The 27,757-nt window shown below is 48.9% G+C and overlaps 1 protein-coding gene across 2 annotated transcripts in view; it reads left to right on the top strand.

Moving 5' to 3' along the window:
• LOC116363559 (low-density lipoprotein receptor class A domain-containing protein 4-like) overlaps positions 1-26,100 on the top strand; it is a 28,111-nt gene extending 2,011 nt beyond the window's left edge. Inside the window, exons 2-4 of one of the 2 annotated variants that reach the window (XM_031817160.1) lie at positions 19,954-20,463; positions 21,529-21,579; positions 22,762-26,100. In XM_031817160.1, coding sequence (XP_031673020.1) covers positions 19,954-20,463; positions 21,529-21,579; positions 22,762-23,280 — 1,080 coding nt within the window. In that variant the 3' untranslated portion in view covers positions 23,281-26,100. The remainder of the gene's footprint in view (positions 1-19,953; positions 20,464-21,528; positions 21,580-22,761) is intronic. The other variant, XM_031817161.1, reaches the window with a different exon arrangement.
• Positions 26,101-27,757: the final 1,657 nt, after the last annotated feature.

A 27,757-nucleotide genomic window follows, 5' to 3' on the forward strand; every position in this document is an offset into this window, starting at 1 on the left:
ACAGACAGACAGACAGTTTCATGGGACTTGCTGGGTTATGTTGTTGTGTTGAGATGGTGTTACAGACAGACAGACAGACAGACAGACAGTGTGTTGTGTGACAGACAGACAGACAGACAGACAGTTTCATGGGACTTGCTGGGTTATGTTGTTGTGTTGAGATGTTGTTTGAATGGAATGTAGACAGATCTACTGATTTCATTGCAGACAGACAGACAGACGGGTTGTGTTACAGTGGGATGTGTCATTTCCCCTGGGACCAGGGCCAGACAGACAGACAGACAGACATTTCCCCTGGGACCAGGGCCAGACAGACAGACAGTCATTTCCCCTGGGACCAGGGCCAGACAGCAACACCACGAGAAAAGGAAGGCAGCAGGATATATTAGATGGTGATTTGGCAGTTAGGCTGGGATGAACTGACGCCATCATGTAACCAAAAGACCACTGTAGCTGTCTGCTATTGTCTGTCTGCTATTGTCTGTCTGCTTTTGTCTGTCTGCTATGGTCGGTCTGCTGTCTGCTGTGGTCTGTCTGCTATGGTCTGTCTATTCTGGTGCTGTCTGCTATGGTCTCTCTGGTCAGGTGCTGTCTGCTATGGTCTGTCTGGCCAGGTGCTGTCTTGCCTGGTGCTGTCTGCTATGGTCTGTCTGGCCAGGTGCTGTCTGCTATGGTCTGTCTGGTCTGGTGCTGTCTGCTATGGTCTGTCTAGTCTGGTGCTGTCTGCTATGGTCTGTCTGGTCTGGTGCTGTCTGCTATGGTCTGTCTGGTCAGGTGCTGTCTGCCATGGTCTGTCTGGCCAGGTGTTGTCTTGTCTGGTGCTGTCTGGTCAGGTGCAGTCTGCTATTGTCTGTCTGGCCAGGTGTTGTCTTGTCTGGTGCTATCTGCTATGGTCTGTCTGGTCTGGTGCTGTCTGCTATGGTCTGTCTGGTCAGGTGCTGTCTGCTATGGTCTGTCTGGCCAGGTGCTGTCTTGTCTGGTGCTGTCTGCTATGGTCTGTCTGGTCTGGTGCTGTCTGCTATGGTCTGTCTGGTCTGGTGCTGTCTGCTATGGTCTGTCTGGGCTGGTGCTGTCTGCTATGGTCTGTCTGGCCAGGTGCTGTCTGCTATGGTCTGTCTGCTATGGTCTGTCTGGCCAGGTGCTGTCTGCTATGGTCTGTCTGCTATGGTCTGTCTGGTCTGGTGCTGTCTGCTATGGTCTGTCTGGTCTGGTGCTGTCTGCTATGGTCTGTCTGGTCTGGTGCTGTCTGCTATGGTGTGTCTGGCCAGGTGCTGTCTGCTATTGTCTGTCTGCTATGGTCTGTCTGGTAAGGTGCTGTCTGCTATGTTCTGTCTGCTATGGTCTGTCTGGTCTGGTGCTGTCTGCTATGGTCTGTCTAGTCTGGTGCTGTCTGCTATGGTCTGTCTAGTCTGGTGCTGTCTGCTATGGTCTGTCTGGTCTGGTGCTGTCTGCTATGGTCTGTCTGGTCTGGTGCTGTCTGCTATGGTCTGGGTCTGTCTGCTATTGTCTGTCTGGTCTGGTGCTGTCTGCTATGTTCTGTCTGCCCTGATGCTGTCTGCTATGGTCTGTCTGGTCTGGTGCTGTCTGCAATGGCCTGTCTGGTCTGGTGCTGTCTGCTATGGTCTATCTCCTCTGGGTCAGTCTGCTATGGTCTGTCTGGTCTGGTGCTGTCTGCTTTTGTCTGTTTGGCCAGGTGCTGTCTGGTCTGGTGCTGTCTGCTATGGTCTGTCTGGTCTGATGCTGTCTGCTATTGTCTGTTTGGCCAGGTCTGGTCTGGTGCTGTCTGCTATGGTCTGTCTGGTCTGATGCTCCATGTCATCTTGCCAGGAAAGGACACAATGAAGTCTAACATCACTCCCATACCAATACTAGTTAGGATCCCTCACTCCCATACCAATATTAGTCAGGATCCCTCACTCCCCTGTCCAATATTAGTTAGGATCCCCCACTCCCATACCAATACTAGTTAGGATCCCTCACTCCCCTGTCCAATACTAGTTAGGATCCCTCACTCCCCTGTCCAATACTAGTTAGGATCCCTCACTCCCCTGTCCAATACTAGTTAGGATCCCTCACTCCCCTGTCCAATATTAGTTAGGATCCCTCACTCCCCTGTCCAATATTAGTTAGGATCCCTCACTCCCCTGTCCAATATTAGTTAGGATCCCTCACTCCCCTGTCCAATATTAGTTAGGATCCCTCACTCCCCTGTCCAATACTAGTTAGGATCGCTCACGAACATACCAACACTAGTTAGGATCGCTCACGAACATACCAACACTAGTTAGGATCCCTCACTCCCCATACAAATACTAGTTAGGATCCCTCACTCCCATACCAATACTCGTTAGGATCCCTCACTCCCATACCAATATTAGTTAGGATCCCTCACTCCCCTGTCCAATACTCGTCAGGATCCCTCACTCCCCTGTCCAATACTAGTTAGGATCCCTCACTCCCCTGTCCAATATTAGTTAGGATCCCTCACTCCCCTGTCCAATACTAGTTAGGATCCCTCACTCCCCTGTCCAATATTAGTTAGGATCCCTCACTCCCCTGTCCAACACTAGTTAGGATCCCTCACTCCCCTGTCCAATATTAGTTAGGATCCCTCACTCCCTTGTCCAATACTAGTTAGGATCCCTCACTCCCCTGTCCAATATTAGTTAGGATCCCTCACTCCCCTGTCCAATACTAGTTAGGATCCCTCACTCCCCTGTCCAATACTAGTTAGGATCCCTCACTCCCCTGTCCAATACTCGTTAGGATCCCTCACTCCCCTGTCCAATACTCGTTAGGATCCCTCACTCCCCTGTCCAATACTAGTTAGGATCCCTCACTCCCCTGTCCAATACTAGTTAGGATCCCTCACTCCCCTGTCCAATATGAGTTAGGATCCCTCACTCCCCTGTCCAATACTAGTTAGGATCCCTCACTCCCCTGTCCAATACTAGTTAGGATCCCTCACTCCCCTGTCCAATATTAGTTAGGATCCCTCACTCCCCTGTCCAATATTAGTTAGGATCCCTCACTCCCCTGTCCAATACTAGTTAGGTTCCCTCACTCCCCTGTCCAATATTAGTTAGGATCCCTCACTCCCCTGTCCAATACTCGTTAGGATCCCTCACTCCCCTGTCCAATACTAGTTAGGATCCCTCACTCCCCTGCCCAGTGCTGGTTGTGGTGTGTTTATGGGGTTAGACAGTGTGTTTCTGTTAGTAATGTTCCATAATGAGTCTCTTGTACATTCATTCTAAACGAGAGAGCTGAAGTCAAACCCAGCTCTGTGTTACTAACTGACATTAGTTTCACTTCTTTGGTTTGACTCTCAATGGAGCTTTGTTTTGTTCAGTACTTTCAGCCTGGCTCCTTTTAGGCTCTGTGGGCTATAGTGGGGTCTGGCTCTGTGGGCTATAGTGGGGTCTGGCTCTGTGGGCTATAGTGGTGTCTGGCTCTGTGGGCTATAGTGTGGTCTGGCTCTGTGGGCTATAGTGGGGTCTGGCTCTGTGGGCTATAGTGGGGTCTGGCTCTGTGGGCTATAGTGGGGTCTGGCTCTGTGGGCTATAGTGGGGTCTGGCTCTGTGGGCTATAGTGGGGTCTGGCTCTGTGGGCTATAGTGGGGTCTGGCTCTGTGGGCTATAGTGGGGTCTGGCTCTGTGGGCTATAGTGGGGTCTGGCTCTGTGGGCTATAGTGGGGTCTGGCTCTGTGGGCTATAGTGGGGTCTGGCTCTGTGGGCTATAGTGGGGTCTGGCTCTGTGAGCTATAGTGGGGTCTGGCTCTGTGGGCTATAGTGGGGTCTGGCTCTGTGAGCTATAGTGGGGTCTGGCTCTGTGGGCTATAGTGGGGTCTGGCTCTGTGGGCTATAGTGGGGTCTGGCTCTGTGGGCTATAGTGTGGTCTGGCTCTGTGGGCTATAGTGGGGTCTGGCTCTGTGGGCTATAGTGGGGTCTGGCTCTGTGTCTAACTCTGTGGGCTATAGTGTGGTCTGGCTCTGTGGGCTATAGTGTGGTCTGGCTCTGTGGGCTATAGTGTGGTCTGGCTCTGTGGGCTATAGTGGGGTCTGGCTCTGTGGGCTATAGTGGGGTCTGGCTCTGTGAGCTATAGTGGGGTCTGGCTCTGTGGGCTATAGTGGTGTCTGGCTCTGTGGGCTATAGTGGTGTCTGGCTCTGTGGGCTATAGTGTGGTCTGGCTCTGTGGGCTATAGTGTGGTCTGGCTCTGTGGGCTATAGTGGGGTCTGGCTCTGTGGGCTATAGTGTGTTCTGGCTCTGTGGGCTATAGTGTGTTCTGGCTCTGTGGGCTATAGTGTGGTCTGGCTCTGTGGGCTATAGTGGGGTCTGGCTCTGTGGGCTATAGTGGGGTCTGGCTCTGTGGGCTATAGTGGGGTCTGGCTCTGTGGGCTATAGTGGGGTCTGGCTCTGTGGGCTATAGTGGGGTCTGGCTCTGTGGGCTATTGTGGGGTCTGGCTCTTTCTCTGTGTCTGTCTCTGTGTCTGTGTTTTATGGTCTGCAGTGTTGTCCTTTACACAGAGGGTTCTACATGGAACCCAAAATAGTTCTCCTCGGAACCCAAAAGGGTTTTCCTACGGGGACAGACGAATTACCCTTTTGGAGCCCTTCAGAGTGTACGGTTGTTACAGAGGACTACAGCCAGGGGATACGGTATGACAATTAGAAAGAGCTGCTTGTCTATGGGGGTCAAGGAGCAGGCTGAGGCACTAGGCAGAGAAGAGGAGAGGTCCGCCCTCACGTCACGTCCTCTTGTCTCAGACCTCAGACTGGTTCCTGCTTGCTGAGACATGCCACAGGCAGCCAGCCAGCCAGTGACTGGGCTCCCTCCTTTTGTGTCTGGGTTCCTCACCACCCACTCCCTCTACTTGTTCCCAACCCTCCCCTGTGTGTCTGTGGTGTGTGACAGGCCATTAGTCAGACTAGAGAGGGGTGTGTGTGTCTGATGTCTCGGAGGGTCAACAGCTATTTACTCTCTAGATGGTCTGAGATGATAACGCTGTCTGAGATGATAACGCTGTCTGAGATGATAATGCTGTCTGAGATGACAACGCGGTCTGAGATGATAATGCTGTCTGGGACGATAACGCCGTCTGAGATGATAACGCTGTCTGAGATGATAATGCTGTCTGAGATGACAACACGGTCTGAGATGATAACGCTGTCTGGGATGATAACGCCGTCCGAGATGATAACGCTGTCTGAGATGATAACGCTGTCTGAGACGACAACGCGGTCTGAGATGATAACGCTGTCTGGGATGATAACGCTGTCTGGGACGATAACGCCGTCTGGGATGATAACGCCGTCTGAGATGATAACGCTGTCTGAGATGATAACGCTGTCCGAGATGACAACGCGGTCTGAGATGATAACGCTGTCTGGGATGATAACGCTGTCTGAGATGATAACGCTGGCCGAGATGACAACGCGGTCTGAGATGATAACGCTGCCCGAGACGATAACGATATGATAACGCTGTCTGAGACGATAATGCTGTGATAACGCTATCTGGGATGACAACACGGTCTGGGACGATAACGCTGCCCGAGATGATAACGCTGCCCGAGATGATAATGCCGTCTGAGATGATAACGCGGTCTGAGATAATAACGCGGTCTGAGATGATAACGCTGTCTGAGACGACAACGGTGTCTGAGGCGATAACGCTGTGATAATGCTGTCTGAGATGATAACGCTGTGATAACGCTGTCTGGGATGATACCGCGGTCTGAGATGATAACGCGGTCTGAGATGATAACGATGTCTGGGATGATAACGCTGTCTGAGATGACAACGCTGTGATAACGCGACCTGAGATGAGAACGCTGTCCGAGATGATAACGCTGTGATAACGCTGTCTGAGATGATAACGCTGTCTGAGATGATAACGCTGTCCGAGATGATAATGCGGTCTGAGATGACAACGCTGTCTGAGATGATAATGCGGTCTGGGATGATAACGCTGTCCGAGATGATAACGCGGTCCGAGATGATAACGCTGTCTGAGATGACAACGCTGTCTGAGATGATAATGCGGTCTGGGACGATAACGCGGTCTGAGATGATAACGCGGCCCGAGACGATAACGCTGTCTGAGATGATAATGCGGTCTGAGATGATAACGCTGTCTGGGATGATAACACTGTCTGGGATGATAACACTGTCTGAGGTGATAACGATGTGATAACGATGCGATAACGCGGTCCGAGATGATAACGCTGTCTGGGATGATAACACTGTCTGGGATGATAACGCTGTCTGAGATGATAACGCTGTCTGGGATGATAACGCTGCCTGAGATGATAACGCTGTCTGGGATGATAACGCTGTCTGAAATATACAGACTGTCTGAAATAATAACACTGTCTATTCTGCCACTGTGTACTCTCTGTTTAGGCCCAAATAGCATTCTAGTTCAGTTTTTTGCCAATTCTTTCCAATGTGTCAATGAATCTTCTCATGATTTGGTTGGATCTAATTGTGCTGCTGTCCTGGGGCTCTGTGGGGTCTGTTTGTGCTGCTGTCCTGGGGCTCTGTGGGGTCTGTTTGTGCTGCTGTCCTGGGGCTCTGTGGGGTCTGTTTGTGCTGCTGTCCTGGGGCTCTGTGGGGTCTGTTTGTGATGCTGTCCTGGGGCTCTGTGGGGTCTAATTGTGCTGCTGTCCTGGGGCTCTGTGGGGTCTAATTGTGCTGCTGTCCTGGGGCTCTGTGGAGTCTAATTGTGCTGCTGTCCTGGGGCTCTGTGGAGTCTGTTTGTGCTGCTGTCCTGGGGCTCTGTGGGGTCTAATTGTGCTGCTGTCCTGGGGCTCTGTGGAGTCTAATTGTGCTGCTGTCCTGGGGCTCTGTGGAGTCTGTTTGTGCTGCTGTCCTGGGGCTCTGTGGGGTCTGTTTGTGACCAGAGCCCCAGGACCAGCTTGCTTAGGGGACACTTCTCCAGGTTCATCTCTCTGTAGGTGATGGCTTTGTTATGGAAGGTTTGGGAACGTGTCTTGTCTGGATATTTATAAATGGTGGGTATCGGCCTAATTCTGCTCTGCATGCATTATTTGGTGTTCTACGTTGTACACAGAGGATATTTTAGCAGAATTCTGCATGCAGTCTCAATTTGGTGTTTGTTCCATTTTGTGATTTCTTGGTTGCTGGCCTGGTCAAAAGTAGTGGTCAAACGTAGTGCATTTCCTCTCTCCTCTCTCCTTCTTACAGGACATTACAACCTGGTCTCTGGGTCTCTCCTCTCTCCTTACAGGACATTACAACCTGGTCTCTGGGTATCTCCTCTCTCCTCTCTCCTTACATGACATTACAACCTGGTCTCTCCTCTCTCCTTACAGGACATTACAACCTGGTCTCTGGGTCTCTCCTCTCTCCTTACAGGACATTACAACCTGGTCTCTGGGTCTCTCCTCTCTCCTTACAGGACATTACAACCTGGTCTCTGGGTCTCTCCTCTCTCCTTTTACAGGACATTACAACCTGGTCTCTCCTCTCTCCTTACAGGACATTACAACCTGGTCTCTGGGTATCTCCTCTCTCCTTACAGGACATTACAACCTGGTCTCTCCTCTCTCCTCTCTCCTTACAGGGCATTACAACCTGGTCTCTCCTCTCTCCTTACAGGACATTACAACCTGGTCTCTCCTCTCTCCTTACAGGACATTACAACCTGGTCTCTCCTCTCTCCTTACAGGACATTACAACCTGGTCTCTCCTCTCTCCTTACAGGACATTACAACCTGGTCTCTCCTCTCTCCTCTCTCCTTACAGGACATTACAACCTGGTCTCTCCTCTTTCCTCTCTCCTTACAGGACATTACAACCTGGTCTCTGGGTATCTCCTCTCTCCTTACAGGACATTACAACCTGGTCTCTCCTCTCTCCTTACAGGACATTACAACCTGGTCTCTGGGTATCTCCTCTCTCCTTACAGGACATTACAACCTGGTCTCTCCTCTCTCCTTACAGGACATTACAACCTGGTCTCTGGGTCGCTCCTCTCTCCTTCTTACTAACATTACAGATAGGAGATCCTCTCACTGGGCCCTGTACGTGTCAGATAGGAGATCCTCTCACTGGGCCCTGGACGTGACAGATAGGAGATCCTCTCACTGGGCCCTGTACGTGTCAGATAGGAGATCCTCTCACTGGGCCCTGTACGTGACAAATAGGAGATCCTCTCACTGGGCCCTGTACGTGACAAATAGGAGATCCTCTCACTGGGCCCTGTACGTGACAAATAGGAGATCCTCTCACTGGGCCCTGTACGTGACAAATAGGAGATCCTCTCACTGGGCCCTGTACGTGACAAATAGGAGATCCTCTCACTGGGCCCTGTACGTGACAAATAGGAGATCCTCTCACTGGGCCCTGGACGTGACAAATAGGAGATCCTCTCACTGGGCCCTGTACGTGACAAATAGGAGATCCTCTCACTGGGCCCTGTACGTGACAAATAGGAGATCCTCTCACTGGGCCCTGTACGTGACAAATAGGAGATCCTCTCACTGGGCCCTGTACGTGACAGATAGGAGATCCTCTCACTGGGTCCTGTACGTGTCAGATAGGAGATCCTCTCACTGGGCCCTGTACCTAACAGATAGGAGATCCTCTCACTGGGCCCTGTACGTGACAAATAGGAGATCCTCTCACTGGGCCCTGTACGTGTCAGATAGGAGATCCTCTCACTGGGCCCTGTACCTAACAGATAGGAGATCCTCTCACTGGGCCCTGTACGTGACAAATAGGAGATCCTCTCACTGGGCCCTGTACGTGACAGATAGGAGATCCTCTCACTGGGTCCTGTACGTGACAAATAGGAGATCCTCTCACTGGGCCCTGTACGTGACAGATAGGAGATCCTCTCACTGGGTCCTGTACGTGTCAGATAGGAGATCCTCTCACTGGGCCCTGGACGTGACAGATAGGAGATCCTCTCACTGGGCCCTGGACATGACAGATAGGAGATCCTCTCACTGGGCCCTGGACGTGACAGATAGGAGATCCTCTCACTGGGCCCTGTACGTGACAGATAACACACACTGGGTTGTCTTAGTACTGTTGTAACTCTATAATGCCCTGGGTGCATCCCAAACGGCACTCTCTTCCCTATAGTGTAGGGTACGACTTGGTACTAGTTTACCAATTGGCTGATCTGGGATATTTGTGGTGTCTGGAGTCGTCCTCTGTCTTCATCAGTGATTCAGAGGGTGTCTGAATCTCAACCACCTCTCCCCCAGACTACAGCCTCCTCCCCCGCTGTCTGGCAGCTCTAGACTACCCCCCCCCCTTCCCCCACCAGCTGACTGCTGACCCCAGGCCCCTGGGGCAGAGGGAGAGACACAGAGGAAGAGGGGTTGGCTGGTCTGTTGTCTGGAGGGAGAGTGAGAGGAAGAGGGGCTGACTGGTCTATTGTCTGGAGGGAGAGTAGTGTGTCTGTACAAAAATGCATGCACTCACAACTTTATATCTCTCTGGATAAAAGCTTCTGCTAAATGACTCAAATTGAAATGTCTGGTCTGGTGAAGCCCCCCCCCCCCCCTCCTTCCAGCTGACTGCTGACCTGAGGAGAAGGAGAGAGAAAGGCTGGTCTACTGTCTGGAGGGAGAGAGAGGAGAGGGGCTGGCTGGTCTACTATCTGGAGGGAGAGAGAGGGGCTGGCTGGTCTACTGTCTGGAGGGAGAGAGAGGAGAGGGGCTGGCTGGTCTACTGTCTGGAGGGAGAGAGAGAGGAGAGGGGCTGGCTGGTCTACTGTCTGGAGGGAGAGAGAGAGGAGAGGGGCTGGCTGGTCTACTGTCTGGAGGGAGAGAGAGAGGAGAGGGGCTGGCTGGTCTACTGTCTGGAGGGAGAGAGAGAGGAGAGGGGCTGGCTGGTCTACTGTCTGGAGGGAGAGAGAGAGCGGAGGGGCTGGCTGGTCTACTGTCTGGAGGGAGAGAGAGGAGAGGGGCTGGCTGGTCTACTATCTGGAGGGAGAGAGAGGAGAGGGGCTGGCTGGTCTACTGTCTGGAGGGAGAGAGAGGAGAGGGGCTGGCTGGTCTACTGTCTGGATGGAGAGAGAGAGGAGAGGGGCTGGCTGGTCTACTGTCTGGAGGGAGAGAGAGAGGAGAGGGGCTGGCTGGTCTACTGTCTGGAGGGAGAGAGAGAGGAGAGGGGCTGGCTGGTCTACTGTCTGGAGGGAGAGAGAGGAGAGGGGCTGGCTGGTCTACTATCTGGAGGGAGAGAGAGAGCGGAGGGGCTGGCTGGTCTACTGTCTGGAGGGAGAGAGAGGAGAGGGGCTGGCTGGTCTACTATCTGGAGGGAGAGAGAGGAGAGGGGCTGGCTGGTCTACTGTCTGGAGGGAGAGAGAGGAGAGGGGCTGGCTGGTCTACTGTCTGGAGGGAGAGAGAGGAGAGGGGCTGGCTGGTCTACTATCTGGAGGGAGAGAGAGGAGAGGGGCTGGCTGGTCTACTGTCTGGAGGGAGAGAGAGGAGAGGGGCTGGCTGGTCTACTATCTGGAGGGAGGGAGAGAGAGAGGAGAGGGGCTGGCTGGTCTACTATCTGGAGAGAGAGGAGAGGGGCTGGCTGGTCTACTGTCTGGAGGGAGAGAGAGGAGAGGGGCTGGCTGGTCTACTGTCTGGAGGGAGAGGGGCTGGCTGGTCTACTATCTGGAGGGAGAGAGAGAAGGAGAGGGGCTGGCTGGTCTACTATCTGGAGGGAGAGGGGCTGGCTGGTCTACTGTCTGGAGGGAGAGAGAGAAGGAGAGGGGCTGGCTGGTCTACTGTCTGGAGGGAGAGGGGCTGGCTGGTCTACTGTCTGGAGGGACAGAGAGAAGCAGAGGGGCTGGCTGGTCTACTGTCTGGAGGGAGAGAGAGAAGGAGAGGGGCTGGCTGGTCTACTGTCTGGAGGGAGAGAGAGAAGGAGAGGGGCTGGCTGGTCTACTGTCTGGAGGGAGAGAGAAAAGGAGAGGGGCTGGCTGGTCTATTGTCTGGAGGGAGAGAGAGAAGGATAGGGGCTGGCTGGTCTACTGTCTGGAGGGAGAGTGAGAAGGAGAGGGGCTGGCTGGTCTACTGTCTGGAGAGAGAGAGTGAAAGAGAGGGGCTGGCTGGTCTACTGTCTGGAGAGAGAGAGTGAAGGAGAGGGGCTGGCTGGTCTACTATCTGGAGAGAGAGAGTGAAGGAGAGGGGCTGGCTGGTCTACTGTCTGGAGAGAGAGACTGGCTGGTCTACTGTCTGGAGGGAGAGAGAGGCAGACAGACAGACAGACAGACAGACAGACAGACAGACAGACAGACAGACAGACAGACAGACAGACAGACAGACAGACAGACAGACAGACAGACAGACAGACAGACAGACAGACAGACAGACAGACAGACAGACAGACAGACAGACAGACAGACAGACAGACAGACAGACAGACAGACAGACAGACAGACAGACAGACAGACAGACAGACAGACAGACAGACAGACAGACAGACAGACAGACAGACAGACAGACAGACAGACAGACCTGGCTCTCAAGAGAAGACAGACTATGTGCAACACTGCCAACAAAATGAGGTGGAAACTGAGCTGCACTTCCTCACCTCCTGCCAGATGTATGACCATATTAGAGACATATATTTCCCTCAGATCACACAGATGGAATACCAGTGTGACATCACAGAGAGATCAGGTGGAATACCACAGTGTGACATCACAGAGAGATCAGGTGGAATACCACAGTGTGACATCACAGAGAGATCAGGTGGAATACCACAGTGTGACATCACAGAGAGATCAGGTGGAATACCACAGTGTGACATCACAGAGAGATCAGGTGGAATACCACAGTGTGACATCACAGAGAGATCAGGTGGAATACCACAGTGTGACATCACAGAGAGATCAGGTGGAATACCACAGTGTGACATCACAGAGAGATCAGGTGGAATACCACAGTGTGACATCACAGAGAGATCAGGTGGAATACCACAGTGTGACATCACAGAGAGATCAGGTGGAATACCACAGTGTGACATCACAGAGAGATCAGGTGGAATACCACAGTGTGACATCACAGAGAGATCAGGTGGAATACCACAGTGTGACATCACAGAGAGATCAGGTGGAATACCACAGTGTGACATCACAGAGAGATCAGGTGGAATACCACAGTGTGACATCACAGAGAGATCAGGTGGAATACCACAGTGTGACATCACAGAGAGATCAGGTGGAATACCACAGTGTGACATCACAGAGAGATCAGGTGGAATACCACAGTGTGACATCACAGAGAGATCAGGTGGAATACCACAGTGTGACATCACAGAGAGATCAGGTGGAATACCACAGTGTGACATCACAGAGAGATCAGGTGGAATACCAGTGTGCCATCACAGAGAGATCAGGTGGAATACCACAGTGTGACATCACAGAGAGATCAGGTGGAATACCACAGTGTGACATCACAGAGAGATCAGGTGGAATACCACAGTGTGACATCACAGAGATCAGGTGGAATACCACAGTGTGACATCACAGAGAGATCAGGTGGAATACCACAGTGTGACATCACAGAGATCAGGTGGAATACCACAGTGTGACATCACAGAGAGATCAGGTGGAATACCAGTGTGCCATCACAGAGAGATCAGGTGGAATACCACAGTGTGACATCACAGAGAGATCAGGTGGAATACCACAGTGTGACATCACAGAGAGATCAGGTGGAATACCAGTGTGCCATCACAGAGAGATCAGGTGGAATACCACACTGTGACATCACAGAGAGATCAGGTGGAATCCCAGTGTGACATCAGAGAGATCAGGTGGAATACCACAGTGTGACATCAGAGAGATCAGGTGGAATACCACAGTGTGACATCACAGAGAGATCAGGTGGAATACCAGTGTGCCATCACAGAGAGATCAGGTGGAATACCACAGTGTGACATCACAGAGAGATCAGGTGGAATACCACAGTGTGACATCACAGAGAGATCAGGTGGAATACCACAGTGTGACATCACAGAGAGATCAGGTGGAATACCACAGTGTGACATCAGAGAGATCAGGTGGAATACCACAGTGTTCCATCACAGCAGCAAGATGTGTGACCTGTTGCCACAAGAAAAGGGCAACCAGTGAAGAACAAACACCATTGTAAATACAACCCATATTTATGTTGATTTATTTTCCCTTTTGTACTTGAACTATTTGCACATCGTTATAACACTGTATAAAGACATAATATGACATTTGTGATGTCTTTATTCTTTTGGAACTTCTGTGAGTGTAATGTTTACTGGTCATTTTTGTTGTTTATTTCACTTTTGTTTATTATCTACTAAACTTGCTTTGGCGATGTTAACATATGTTTCCCCATGACAATAAAGCCCCTTGAATTGAAATTGAATTGAGAGCAGTGCTCAGGGGAGTCGGGCACTCCAAAAATCTGATGGGGCACAAAGTATGTGAGGATGGCTGGGGGGACGGTCACCCTGTCCTTAAGTTGGATCAGTCAAAACACCTGAAACAATCTAGAGTCTTCAACATTATGCTTCATTCTATGTTTTTAAATCCGTGTATTCTTCTGCATGTCTCAGCAAACCTCAGAGCTGTCTGTATCCACCTGGCGTGTGGTTCTGGTTTTCAAGCAACACGCTCCTCTGCATCTCTGCTCCAATCTGGGTAAAAAACACTGAATGGAATGTGAGTCTTGTTCACTACATTCACCTGTTGCTTGTTTTTCTGAAGTCCACCAACTGGGCCAGCAGGCGTGCCGGATAAAATACTTCCACAAGATAAAATACTTCCACAAGATAATATAGTTAGACAAGATAATATAGTTAGACAAGATAAAATACTTCCACAAGATAATATAGTTAGACAAGATAAAGTACTTCGACAAGATAATATAGTTAGACAAGATAAAGTACTTCGACAAGATAATATAGTTAGACAAGATAATATAGTTAGACAAGATAAAATACTTCCACAAGATAATATAGTTAGACAAGATAATATAGTTAGACAAGCTAGCCTGAAATGGCTTCTTCAAATCAAGCTTTATTTATACAGCATATTTCAGATATGTAATGCAACACAATGTGTTTCAGGAGAGAGAGGTAGTAGTAGTGAGTCTGTCTACAGGTGTTATACTCTCTTTACCAGTGAGTCTGTCTACAGGTGTTATACTCTCTTTACCAGTGAGTCTGTCTACAGGTGTCTACAGGTGTTGCTACTCTCTTTACCAGTGAGTCTGTCTACAGGTGTTACTACTCTCTTTACCAGTGAGTCTGTCTACAGGTGTTATACTCTCTTTACCAGTGAGTCTGTCTACAGGTGTTGCTACTCTCTTTACCAGTGAGTCTGTCTACAGGTGTTGCTACTCTCTTTACCAGTGAGTCTGTCTACAGGTGTTATACTCTCTTTACCAGTGAGTCTGTCTACAGGTGTTGCTACTCTCTTTACCAGTGAGTCTGTCTACAGGTGTTGCTACTCTCTTTACCAGTGAGTCTGTCTACAGGTGTTATACTCTCTTTACCAGTGAGTCTGTCTACAGGTGTTGCTACTCTCTTTACCAGTGAGTCTGTCTACAGGTGTTGCTACTCTCTTTACCAGTGAGTCTGTCTACAGGTGTTATACTCTCTTTACCAGTGAGTCTGTCTACAGGTGTTATACTCTCTTTACCAGTGAGTCTGTCTACAGGTGTTGCTACTCTCTTTACCAGTGAGTCTGTCTACAGGTGTTGCTACTCTCTTTACCAGTGAGTCTGTCTACAGGTGTTATACTCTCTTTACCAGTGAGTCTGTCTACAGGTGTTGCTACTCTCTTTACCAGTGAGTCTGTCTACAGGTGTTGCTACTCTCTTTACCAGTGAGTCTGTCTACAGGTGTTATACTCTCTTTACCAGTGAGTCTGTCTACAGGTGTTGCTACTCTCTTTACCAGTGAGTCTGTCTACAGGTGTTGCTACTCTCTTTACCAGTGAGTCTGTCTACAGGTGTTATACTCTCTTTACCAGTGAGTCTGTCTACAGGTGTTATACTCTCTTTACCAGTGAGTCTGTCTACAGGTGTTGCTACTCTCTTTACCAGTGAGTCTGTCTACAGGTGTTGCTACTAACTTTACCAGTGAGTCTGTCTACAGGTGTTGCTACTCTCTTTACCAGTGAGTCTGTCTACAGGTGTTATACTCTCTTTACCAGTGAGTCTGTCTACAGGTGTTGCTACTCTCTTTACCAGTGAGTCTGTCTACAGGTGTTGCTACTCTCTTTACCAGTGAGTCTGTCTACAGGTGTTGCTACTCTCTTTACCAGTGAGTCTGTCTACAGGTGTTGCTACTCTCTTTACCAGTGAGTCTGTCTACAGGTGTTGCTACTCTCTTTACCAGTGAGTCTGTCTACAGGTGTTGCTACTCTCTTTACCAGTGAGTCTGTCTACAGGTGTTATACTCTCTTTACCAGTGAGTCTGTCTGCAGGTATTTACCAGTGAGTCTGTCTGCAGGTGTTGCTACTCTCGTTGTAGGGTATCTCCTCTGTAGCTGTCTATTAGATACAGAGACAGAGATCAGTCTTAGTTAATGAAGAGAAGAGGGTCAGTCTTAGTTCATGAAGAGGGTCGGTCTTAGTTCATGAAGAGGGTCGGTCTTAGTTAATGAAGAGAAGAGGGTCAGTCTTAGTTCATGAAGAGGGTCAGTCTTAGTTCATGGAGAGAAGAGGGTCAGTCTTAGTTCATGAAGAGGGTCGGTCTTAGTTCATGAAGAGAAGAGGGTCAGTCTTAGTTCATGGAGAGAAGAGGGTCAGTCTTAGTTCATGAAGAGGGGCGGTCTTAGTTCATGAAGAGGGTCGGTCTTAGTTCATGAAGAGAAGAGGGTCAGTCTTAGTTCATGAAGAGAAGAGGGTCAGTCTTAGTTCATGAAGAGAAGAGGGTCCTCTCTATAATGGTCTATAGTGGTCCTGTCTATGGTGATCTTGTCTATAGTGGTCCTGTCTATAATGGTCTATAGTGGTCCTGTCTATAGTGGTCATGTCTTGTAGTGGTCCTGTCTATAGTGGTCCTGTCTATAGTGGTCCTGTCTATAGAGGTCTATAGTGGTCCTGTCTATAGTGGTCCTCTCTATAATGGTCCTGTCTATAATGGTCTATAGTTGTCCTGTCTATAGTGGTCCTGTCTATAGTGGTCCTGTCTATAGTGGTCCTGTCTATAGTAGTCCTGTCTATAGTAGTCCTGTCTATAGTGGTCTTTAGTGGTCCTGTCTTTAGTGGTCTTGTCTATAGTGGTCCTGTCTATAGTGGTCCTGTCTATAGTTGTCCTGTCTATAATTGTCCTGTCTATAATGGTCTATAGTTGTCCTGTCTATAGTGGTCCTGTCTATAATGGTCTATAGTGGTCCTGTCTATAGTGGTCCTGTCTATAGTGGTCATGTCTTGTAGTGGTCCTGTCTATAGTGGTCATGTCTTGTAGTGGTCCTGTCTATAATGGTCCTGTCTATAGTGGTCCTGTCTATAGTGGTCCTGTCTATAATGGTCATGTCTTGTAGTGGTCTTTAGTGGTCCTGTCTATAGTGGTCATGTCTTGTAGTGGTCCTGTCTATAGTGGTCCTGTCTATAGTGTTCCTGTCTATAGTGGTCTATAGTTGTCCTCTCTATAGTGGTCCTGTCTATAGTGGTCCTGTCTATAGTGGTCCTGTCTATAGTGGTCCTGTCTATAGTGGTCATGTCTTGTAGTGGTCCTGTCTATAGTGGTCCTGTCTATAGTGGTCCTGTCTATAGTGGTCCTGTCTATAGTGGTCTATAGTTGTCCTGTCTATAGTTGTCCTGTCTATAGTTGTCCTGTCTATAGTTGTCCTGTCTATAGTGGTCCTGTTTTGTAGTGGTCTTGTCTTGTATTGGTCCTGTCTATAGTGGTCATGTCTTGTAGTGGTCCTGTCTATAGTGGTCATGTCTTGTAGTGGTCCTGTCTTGTAATGGATCTGTCTATAGTGGTCCTGTTTTGTAGTGGTCCTGTCTGTAGTGGTCCTGTCTTGTATTGGTCCTGTCTATAGTGGTCCTGTGTCTGTAGTGGTCCTGTCTATAATGGTCATGTCTTGTAGTGGTCCTGTCTATAGTGGTCTTGTCTATAGTGGTCCTGTCTATAATGGTGCTGTCTATAGTTGTCCTGTCTATAGTGGTCATGTCTATAGTGGTCCTGTCTGTAGTGGTCCTGTCTATAGTGGTCCTGTCTATAGTGGTCCTGTCCATAGTGGTCCTGTCTATAGTGGTCCTTTCTGTAGTGGTCCTGTCTATAGTGGTCCTGTCTGTAGTGGTCTATAGTGGTCCTGTCTGTAGTGGTCCTGTCTCTAGTGGTCTATAGTGGTCCTGTCTGTAGTGGTCTATGGTGGTCCTGTCTGTAGTGGTCTATTTTGGTCCTGTCTGTAGTGGTCCTGTCTGTAGGGGTCTATAGTGGTCCTGTCTGTAGAGGTCTGTAGTGGTCCTCTCTGTAGAGGTCTGTAGTGGTCCTGTCTGTAGAGGTCTGTAGTGGTCCTCTCTGTAGTGGTCCTGTCTGTAGAGGTCTGTAGTGGTCCTGTCTTTAGAGGTCTGTAGTGGTCTATGGTGGTCCTGTCTGTAGTTGTCTATAGTGGTCCTGTCTGTAGTGGTCCTGTCTGTAGCGGTCCTGTCTGTAGTGGTCCTGTCTGTAGCGGTCCTGTCTGTGTGGCCTGAAGACTGATTGTCTCTGAGTCTCTGGATGAGCTTCACATGTTGACTTCTGCTTCCACCTGGTGGGGGAATGGAAAAACAACACATCATCCCAAATATATGCTTTCTTAATGCCGTCATCCAACATCAATCTTGCAACCTTTCGGTTACTCGTCCAACGCTCTAACCACTAGACTACAGTGCCTTGCGAAAGTATTCAGCCCCCTTGAACTTTGCGACCTTTTGCCACATTTCAGGCTTCAAACATAAAGATATAAAACTGTATTTTTTTGTGAAGAATCAACAACAAGTGGGACACAATCATGAAGTGGAACGACATTTATTGGATATTTCAAACTTTTTTAACAAATCAAAAACAGAAAAATTGGGCGTGCAAAATTATTCAGCCCCCTTAAGTTAATACTTTGTAGCGCCACCTTTTGCTGCGATTACAGCTGTAAGTCGCTTGGGGTATGTCTCTAACAGTTTTGCACATCAAGAGACTGACATTTTTTCCCATTCCTCCTTGCTAAACAGCTCGAGCTCAGTGAGGTTGGATGGAGAGCATTTGTGAACAGCAGTTTTCAGTTCTTTCCACAGATTCTCGATTGGATTCAGGTCTGGACTTTGACTTGGCCATTCTAACACCTGGATATGTTTATTTTTTAACCATTCCATTGTAGATTTTGCTTTATGTTTTGGATCATTGTCTTGTTGGAAGACAAATCTCCGTCCCAGTCTCAGGTCTTTTGCAGACTCCATCAGGTTTTCTTCCAGAATGGTCCTGTATTTGGCTCCATCCATCTTCCCATCAATTTTAACCATCTTCCCTGTCCCTGCTGAAGAAAAGCAGGCCCAAACCATGATGCTGCCACCACCATGTTTGATAGTGGGGATGGTGTGTTCAGGGTGATGAGCTGTGTTGCTTTTACGCCAAACATAACGTTTTGCATTGTTGCCAAAAAGTTCAATTTTGGTTTCATCTGACCAGAGCACCTTCTTCCACATGTTTGGTGTGTCTCCCAGGTGGCTTGTGGCAAACTTTAAACAACACTTTTTATGGATATCTTTAAGAAATGGCTTTCTTCTTGCCACTCTTCCATAAAGGCCAGATTTGTGCAATATACGACTGATTGTTGTCCTATGGACAGAGTCTCCCACCTCAGCTGTAGATCTCTGCAGTTCATCCAGAGTGATTATGGGCCTCTTGGCTGCATCTCTGATCAGTCTTCTCCTTGTATGAGCTGAAAGTTTAGAGGGACGGCCAGGTCTTGGTATATTTGCAGTGGTCTGATACTCCTTCCATTTCAATATTATCGCTTGCACAGTGCTCCTTGGGATGTTTTAAAGCTTGGGAAATCTTTTTGTATCCAAATCCGGCTTTAAACTTCTTCACAACAGTATCTCGGACCTGCCTGGTGTGTTCCTTGTTCTTCATGATGCTCTCTGCGCTTTTAACGGACCTCTGAGACTATCACAGTGCAGGTGCATTTATACGGAGACTTGATTACACACAGGTGGATTGTATTTATCATCATTAGTCATTTAGGTCAACATTGGATCATTCAGAGATCCTCACTGAACTTCTGGAGAGAGTTTGCTGCACTGAAAGTAAAGGGGCTGAATAATTTTGCACGCCCAATTTTTCAGTTTTTGATTTGTTAAAAAAGTTTGAAATATCCAATAAATGTCGTTCCACTTCATGATTGTGTCCCACTTGTTGTTGATTCTTCACAAAAAAAATACAGTTTTATATCTTTATGTTTGATGCCTGAAATGTGGCAAAAGGTCGCAAAGTTCAAGGGGGCCGAATACTTTCGCAAGGCACTGTACCTGCCTCCCCCTCTAACCACTAGACTACCTGCCTCCCCCTCTAACCACTAGGCTACCTGCCACCCCCTCCTCTAACCACTAGACTACCTGCCACCCCTCCTCTAACCACTAGACTACCTGCCTCCCCCCTCTAACCACTAGACTACCTGCCTCCCCCTCTAACCACTAGGCTACCTGTCTCCCCCTCTAACCACTAGGCTACCTGTCTCCCCCTCTAACCACTAGGCTACCTGCTTCCCCCTCTAACCACTAGACTACCTGCCTCCCCCCTCTAACCACTAGACTACCTGCCTCCCCCCTCTAACCACTAGACTACCTGCCTCCCCCCTCTAACCACTAGACTACCTGCCTCCCCCCTCTAACCACTAGACTACCTGCCTCCCCCCTCTAACCACTAGACTACCTGCCTCCCCCCTCTAACCACTAGACTACCTGCCTCCCCCTCTTTCTCTCCGTGTCTCTCCTCTCTGTCCTCCAGCTGTCCTGGAGTCTGCTCAGATCCTCCAACCTGTTGTCTTTCTCTCCGTGTCTCTCCTCTCTGTCCTCCAGCTGTCCTGGAGTCTGCTCAGATCCTCCAACCTGTTGTCTTTCTCTCCGTGTCTCTCCTCTCTGTCCTCCAGCTGTCCTGGAGTCTGCTCAGATCCTCCAACCTGTTGTCTTTCTCTCCGTGTCTCTCCTCTCTGTCCTCCAGCTGTCCTGGAGTCTGCTCAGATCCTCCAACCTGTTGTCTTTCTCTCCGTGTCTCTCCTCTCTGTCCTCCAGCTGTCCTGGAGTCTGCTCAGATCCTCCAACCTGTTGTCTTTCTCTCCGTGTCTCTCCTCTCTGTCCTCCAGCTGTCCTGGAGTCTGCTCAGATCCTCATCATCCTGGTCCTGATGACTGTAATGCTGCTGGTGATTGGCTGTCTGTTGAACCACTACAAGCTGTCTGCCTGCTCCTTTACGACCAGACAGAGCCAAGCCCGGAGGCAAGCACAACACCTACAGCAGGTCAGTACAGTGTGTGTGTCTGTCTGCTCCTTTACGACCAGACAGAGCCAGGCCCGGAGGCAAGCACAACACCTACAGCAGGTCAGTACAGTGTGTGTGTCTGTCTGCTCCTTTACGACCAGACAGAGCCAGGCCCGGAGGCAAGCACAACAACTACAGCAGGTCAGTACCGTGTGTGTGTGTGTCTGCTCCTTTACGACCAGACAGAGCCAGGCCCGGAGGCAAGCACAACAACTACAGCAGGTCAGTACAGTGTGTGTGTGTCAGTGGAGGTTGCTGAGGGGAGGACGGCTCTTAATAACGGAACAGAGGAAATGGAATGGCATCAAACCCCTGGAAACCATGGAAACAGTGATGTGCCTGATACCATCCCACCCATTCTGCTCCAGTCATTACAACCAGCCTGTCCTCCCCAATTAAGGTGCCACCAACCTCCTGTGATTTGTGTGTGTACGTACGTGCGTGCGTGTGTGTGTATGCCTGTGTTTGCATGTGTATATACCCAGTCCTCCAGACACCTCTTTCCTCTTCATGTGTACTCACCTGACACCTGTCTAGACAGCTGGCCCTGTACCAGACACCTGTCTAGACAGCTGGCCCTGTTCACCAGACACCTGTCTAGACAGCTGGCCCTGTACCAGACACCTGTCTAGACAGCTGGCCCTGTACCAGACACCTGTCTAGACAGCTGGCCCTGTACCAGACACCTGTCTAGACAGCTGGCCCTGTACCAGACACCTGTCTAGACAGCTGACCCTGTTCACCAGACACCTGTCTAGACAGCTGACCCTGTACCAGACACCTGTCTAGACAGCTGACCCAGTTCACCAGATTGGAGCTGGTTCTTGTTATACCATATATTGCTGAGTGAAGCAGACCCAGTTCACCAGATTGGAGCTGGTTCTTGTTATACCATATATTGCTGAGTGAAGCAGACCCAGTTCACCAGATTGGAGCTGGTTCTTGTTATACCATATATTGCTGAGTGAAGCAGACCAATATGGCCGTTAGGTTATCGGTTTCCTCCACAGGTCAAATGTTCAGACTGTCTCTTTCTGTCATCAGGATGTGTGTCTCTGGCCGCCGGACAGCGGCTCTCGACAAGGTGCCTCCGAGGTAAAAACCAAGGGTGTGTGCGTGTGTGTGTGTGTGCGTGTGCGCGTGTGCGCGCAGCGGAGGAGAGAGACAGGTCTACTTGGCAGTCACTGACATCAGTCTGTCTGATGTGATGGGGAGACCACTGGATCCAATCTGTTTAGTAATGGATCCAATCTGTTTAGTAATGGACCCCACTAGATCCAATCTGTTTAGTAATGGACCCCACTAGATCCAATCTGTTTAGTAATGGACCCCACTAGATCCAATCTGTTTATTAATGGACCCCACTAGATCCAATCTGTTTATTAATGGACCCCACTAGATACAATCTGTTTAGTAATGGACCCTACAAGATCCAATCTGTTTATTAATGGACCCCACTAGATACAATCTATTTAGTAAAGGACCCCACTAGATCCAATCTGTTTAGTAATGGATCCCACTAGATCCAATCTGTTTAGTAATGGATCCCACTGGATCCAATCTGTTTAGTATTGGATCCAATCTGTTTAGTAATGGATCCAATCTGTTTAGTAATGGATCCAATCTGTTTAGTAATGGATCCAATCTGTTTAGTAATGGACCCCACTGGATCCAATCTGTTTAGTAATGGACCCCACTGGATCCAATCTGTTTAGTAATGGACCCAACTGGATCCAATCTGTTTAGTAATGGACCCAACTGGATCCAATCTGTTTAGTAATGGATCCCACTAGATCCAATCTGTTTAGTAATAGATCCAATCTGTTTAGTAATGGACCCAACTGGATCCAATCTGTTTAGTAATGGACCCAACTGGATCCAATCTGTTTAGTAATGGATCCCACTAGATCCAATCTGTTTAGTAATAGATCCAATCTGTTTAGTAATGGATCCAATCTGTTTAGTAATGGGTCTAGGACTAGGTGGTGTATCTGTCTGTGTCTAGGACTAGGTGGTCTGTCTGTCTGTGTCTAGGACTAGGTGGTCTGTCTGTCTGTGTCTAGGACTAGGTGGTGTATCTGTCTGTGTCTAGGACTAGGTGGTGTATCTGTCTGTCTGTGTCTAGGACTAGGTGGTGTATCTGTCTGTGTCTAGGTGGTGTAACTATCTAACCCTCTATCTATCTCTGTGTCTAGGTGGTGTAACTATCTAACCCTCTATCTATCTCTGTGTCTAGGTGGTGTAACTATCTAACCCTCTATCTATCTCTGTGTCTAGGTGGTGTATGTGCCCCAGGCCAGGGAGAGGTTCACAGCCCCCTCCTTTATGTCCCGGGATCATTTCAGTCGCTTCCAGCCCACCTACCCCTACCTGACCCACGACATCCACCTTCCCCCCACCATCTCCCTGTCTGACGGAGAGGAGCCCCCGCCCTACCAGGGCCCCTGCACCTTACAGCTGAGGGACCCAGAGCAGCAGTTGGAGTTAAACAGGGAGTCGGTCAGGGCCCCCCCCAATAGAACCATCTTCCACAGTGAAGTGATAGACATGCACAGTGGAGGGGGGGGAGGGCCGAGACCACCCAGCAGTAACTCTGGTATCAGCATAGCCAATAGCAGCAGCCACGGACGCATGGAACGCTCGCCTCCGGCATATTGCGAGGTGATTGGTCACTTTTTTCACCACCCGCACAGCAGTAACCCACTCGGGACCTGGACCGGGGGTGGGACCAGCCAGCAGGGCCAATCAGAAAGCACAATACCTGCCAAGGCCAGGAAAGGGGAGGAGCTGAGGTGAGATGGATGAGGGACTAAGCTGTCTTAGACTCCTCCCCCCTGTAAAGAGGTGTGGCCAATCTCTATATGGACCGACACTCCCAGGATGCACAACTAAACACAACATTATCGCCCTGCTACAAATACACACAACATTATCGACCTGCTAGAACTAAACACAACATTATCGACCTGCTAGAACTAAACACAACATTATCGACCTGCTAGAACTAAACACAACATTATCGACCTGCTACAACTAAACACAACATTATCGACCTGCTAGAACTAAACACAACATTATCGCCCTGCTACAACTAAACACAACATTATCGACCTGCTAGAACTAAACACAACATTATCAACCTGCTACAACTAAACACAACATTATCGACCTGCTAGAACTAAACACAACATTATCGCCCTGCTACAAATACACACAACATTATCAACCTGCTACAACTAAACACAACATTATCAACCTGCTACAACTAAACACAACATTATCGGCCTGCTACAACTAAACACAACATTATCAACCTGCTACTGCTAAACACAACATTATCGGCCTGCTACAAATACACACAACATTATCAACCTGCTACTGCTAAACACAACATTATCGGCCTGCTACAAATAAACACAACATTATCGACATGCTACTGCTAAACACAACATTATCGACCTGCTACAACTAAACACAACATTATCGACCTGCTAGAACTAAACACAACATTATCGACCTGCTACTGCTAAACACAACATTGTCGACCTGCTACTGCTAAACACAACATTGTCGACCTGCTACAACTAAACACAACATTGTCGACCTGCTACTGCTAAACACAACATTATCAACCTGCTACAAATACACACAACATTATCGACCTGCTACAACTAAACACAACATTGTCGACCTGCTACAACTAAACACAACATTATCAACCTGCTACAAATACACACAACATTATCGACCTGCTACAACTAAACACAACATTGTCGACCTGCTACTGCTAAACACAACATTATCGCCCTGCTACAACTAAACACAACATTATCAACCTGCTACAAATACACACAACATTATCGACCTGCTACAACTAAACACAACATTGTCGACCTGCTACTGCTAAACACAACATTATCGCCCTGCTACAACTAAACACAACATTATCAACCTGCTACAAATACACACAACATTATCGACCTGCTACAACTAAACACAACATTATCGACCTGCTACAAATAAACACAACATTATCGTCCTGCTACAACTAAACACAACATTATCGTCCTGCTACAAATACACACAACATTATCGTCCTGCTACAACTAAACACAACATTATCGTCCTGCTACAAATACACACAACATTATCAACCTGCTACAAATAAACACAACACAGAGAGGAACCAAGCATAAATACATTTCTTTTTTCATTAATTGAAAGTCCGTACCGACCCCGAGCTGGACTGGGTGGTTTTATACAGACCAGGGTCTGTACTGACCCCGAGCTGGACTGGGTGGTTTTATACAGACCAGGGTCTGTACTGACCCCGAGCTGGACTGGGTGGTTTTATACAGACCAGGGTCTGTACTGACCCCGAGCTGGACTGGGTGGTTTTATATAGACCAGGGTCTGTACTGACCCCGAGCTGGACTGGGTGGTTTTATACAGACCAGGGTCTGTACTGACCCCGAGCTGGACTGGGTGGTTTTATACAGACCAGGGTCTGTACTGACCCCGAGCTGGACTGGGTGGTTTTATACAGACCAGGGTCTGTACTGACCCCGAGCTGGACTGGGTGGTTTTATACAGACCAGGGTCTGTACTGACCCCGAGCTGGACTGGGTGGTTTTATACAGACTAGGGTCTGTACTGACCCCGAGATGGACTGTGTGGTTTTATTAAGACCAGGGTCTGTACTGACCCCGAGCTGGACTGGGTGGTTTTATACAGACCAGGGTCTGTACTGACCCCGAGCTGGACTGGGTGGTTTTATACAGACCAGGGTCTGTACTGACCCCGAGCTGGACTGGGTGGTTTTATACAGACCAGGGTCTGTACTGACCCCGAGCTGGACTGGGTGGTTTTATACAGACCAGGGTCTGTACTGACCCCGAGCTGGACTGGGTGGTTTTATACAGACCAGGGTCTGTACTGACCCCGAGCTGGACTGGGTGGTTTTATATAGACCAGGGTCTGTACTGACCCCGAGCTGGACTGGGTGGTTTTATACAGACCAGGGTCTGTACTGACCCCGAGCTGGACTGGGTGGTTTTATACAGACCAGGGTCTGTACTGACCCCGAGCTGGACTGGGTGGTTTTATACAGACCAGGGTCTGTACTGACCCCGAGCTGGACTGGGTGGTTTTATACAGACCAGGGTCTGTACTGACCCCGAGCTGGACTGGGTGGTTTTATACAGACCAGGGTCTGTACTGACCCCGAGCTGGACTGGGTGGTTTTATATAGACTAGGGTCTGTACTGACCCCGAGATGGACTGGGTGGTTTTATACCGACCAGGGTCTGTACACAACCAAGCTGGACTGGGTGGTTTTATACAGACCAGGGTCTGTACTGACCCCGAGCTGGACTGGGTGGTTTTATACCGACCAGGGTCTGTACACAACCAAGCTGGACTGGGTGGTTTTATACCGACCAGGGTCTGTACACAACCAAGCTGGACTGGGTGGTTTTATACCGACCAGGGTCTGAACACAACCAAGCTGGAGAAGGAACGACTCAAACATCCAAATCTTAGTGCCAAGGTTACCGTGGAAACAGAGGAGAGGAACTGACGTGTCTATGTAACTAACAATAAAAATAATAAGCGTTCTATAAAGTTGCATTGTCTACTTGTTGAAGCGTAAAGAGAGAAACACGTGATGTGATGATGTGTGTTGTTGTCCTGTCAGGAGTGGATTGATTGATTGAACTCTGGCTCCAAAGGTAAGGTAGGAGCAAATGGTAGGGCCAGGCCTCTTTCTATTGGAGGACCAACAGCCTAGTATCTATCAGTCCCACTACCACACAGTACACCGACTACCCTGTAGAACCCAGCCTAGTATCTATCAGTCCTACTACCACACAGTACACCAGCTACCCTGTAGAACCCAGCCTAGTATCTATCAGTCCCACTAACACACAGTACACCAGCTACCCTGTAGAACCCAGCCGAGTAAGACCCTAAAACCTTCTCACTAATCCACAACACTGACCAGGCCCCTGAAAGATTTAGTAACTAATCCACAACACTGACCAGGTGCCATTTGACCAGAGCCCTATGGGAATAAGGTGCCATTTGACCAGAGCCCTATGGGAATAAGGTGCCATTTGATCAGATTTCTATGGGAATAAGGTGCCATTTGACCAGAGCCCTATGGGAATAAGGTGCCATTTGACCAGAGCTCTATGGGAATAAGGTGCCATTTGACCAGAGCCCTATGGGAATAAGGTGCCATTTGACCAGAGCCCTATGGGAATAAGGTGCCATTTGACCAGAGCCCTATGGGAATAAGGTGCCATTTGACCAGAGCCCTGTGGGAATAAGGTGCCATTTGACCAGAGCCCTATGGGAATAAGGTGCCATTTGACCAGAGCTCTATGGGAATAAGGTGCCCTTTGATCAGAGCTCTATGGGAATAAGGTGCCATTTGACCAGAGCTCTATGGGAATAAGGTGCCATTTAATCAGATTTCTATGGGAATAAGGTGCCATTTGACCAGAGCTCTATGGGAATAAGGTGCCATTTGATCCGATTTCTATGGGAATAAGGTGCCATTTGATCAGATTTCTATGGGAATAAGGTGCCATTTGACCAGAGCCCTATGGGAATAAGGTGCCATTTGACCAGAGCCCTATGGGAATAAGGTGCCATTTGATCAGATTTCTATGGGAATAAGGTGCCATTTGAACAGAGCTCTATGGGAATAAGGTGCCATTTGATCAGATTTCTATGGGAATAAGGTGCCATTTGACCAGAGCCCTATGGGAATAAGGTGCCCTTTGATCAGAGCTCTATGGGAATAAGGTGCCATTTGATCAGATTTCTATGGGAATAAGGTGCCATTTGACCAGAGCTCTATGGGAATAAGGTGCCATTTGATCCGATTTCTATGGGAATAAGGTGCCATTTGATCAGATTTCTATGGGAATAAGGTGCCATTTGACCAGAGCCCTATGGGAATAAGGTGCCATTTGACCAGAGCCCTATGGGAATAAGGTGCCATTTGATCAGATTTCTATGGGAATAAGGTGCCATTTGAACAGAGCTCTATGGGAATAAGGTGCCATTTGATCAGATTTCTATGGGAATAAGGTGCCATTTGACCAGAGCCCTATGGGAATAAGGTGCCCTTTGATCAGAGCTCTATGGGAATAAGGTGCCATTTGATCAGATTTCTATGGGAATAAGGTGCCATTTGATCAGATTTCTATGGGAATAAGGTGCCATTTGACCAGAGCCCTATGGGAATAAGGTGCCATTTGATCAG

Source organism: Oncorhynchus kisutch, unplaced genomic scaffold, assembly GCF_002021735.2.
Source record: "Oncorhynchus kisutch isolate 150728-3 unplaced genomic scaffold, Okis_V2 scaffold947, whole genome shotgun sequence".
NCBI lineage: Eukaryota > Metazoa > Chordata > Actinopteri > Salmoniformes > Salmonidae > Oncorhynchus > Oncorhynchus kisutch.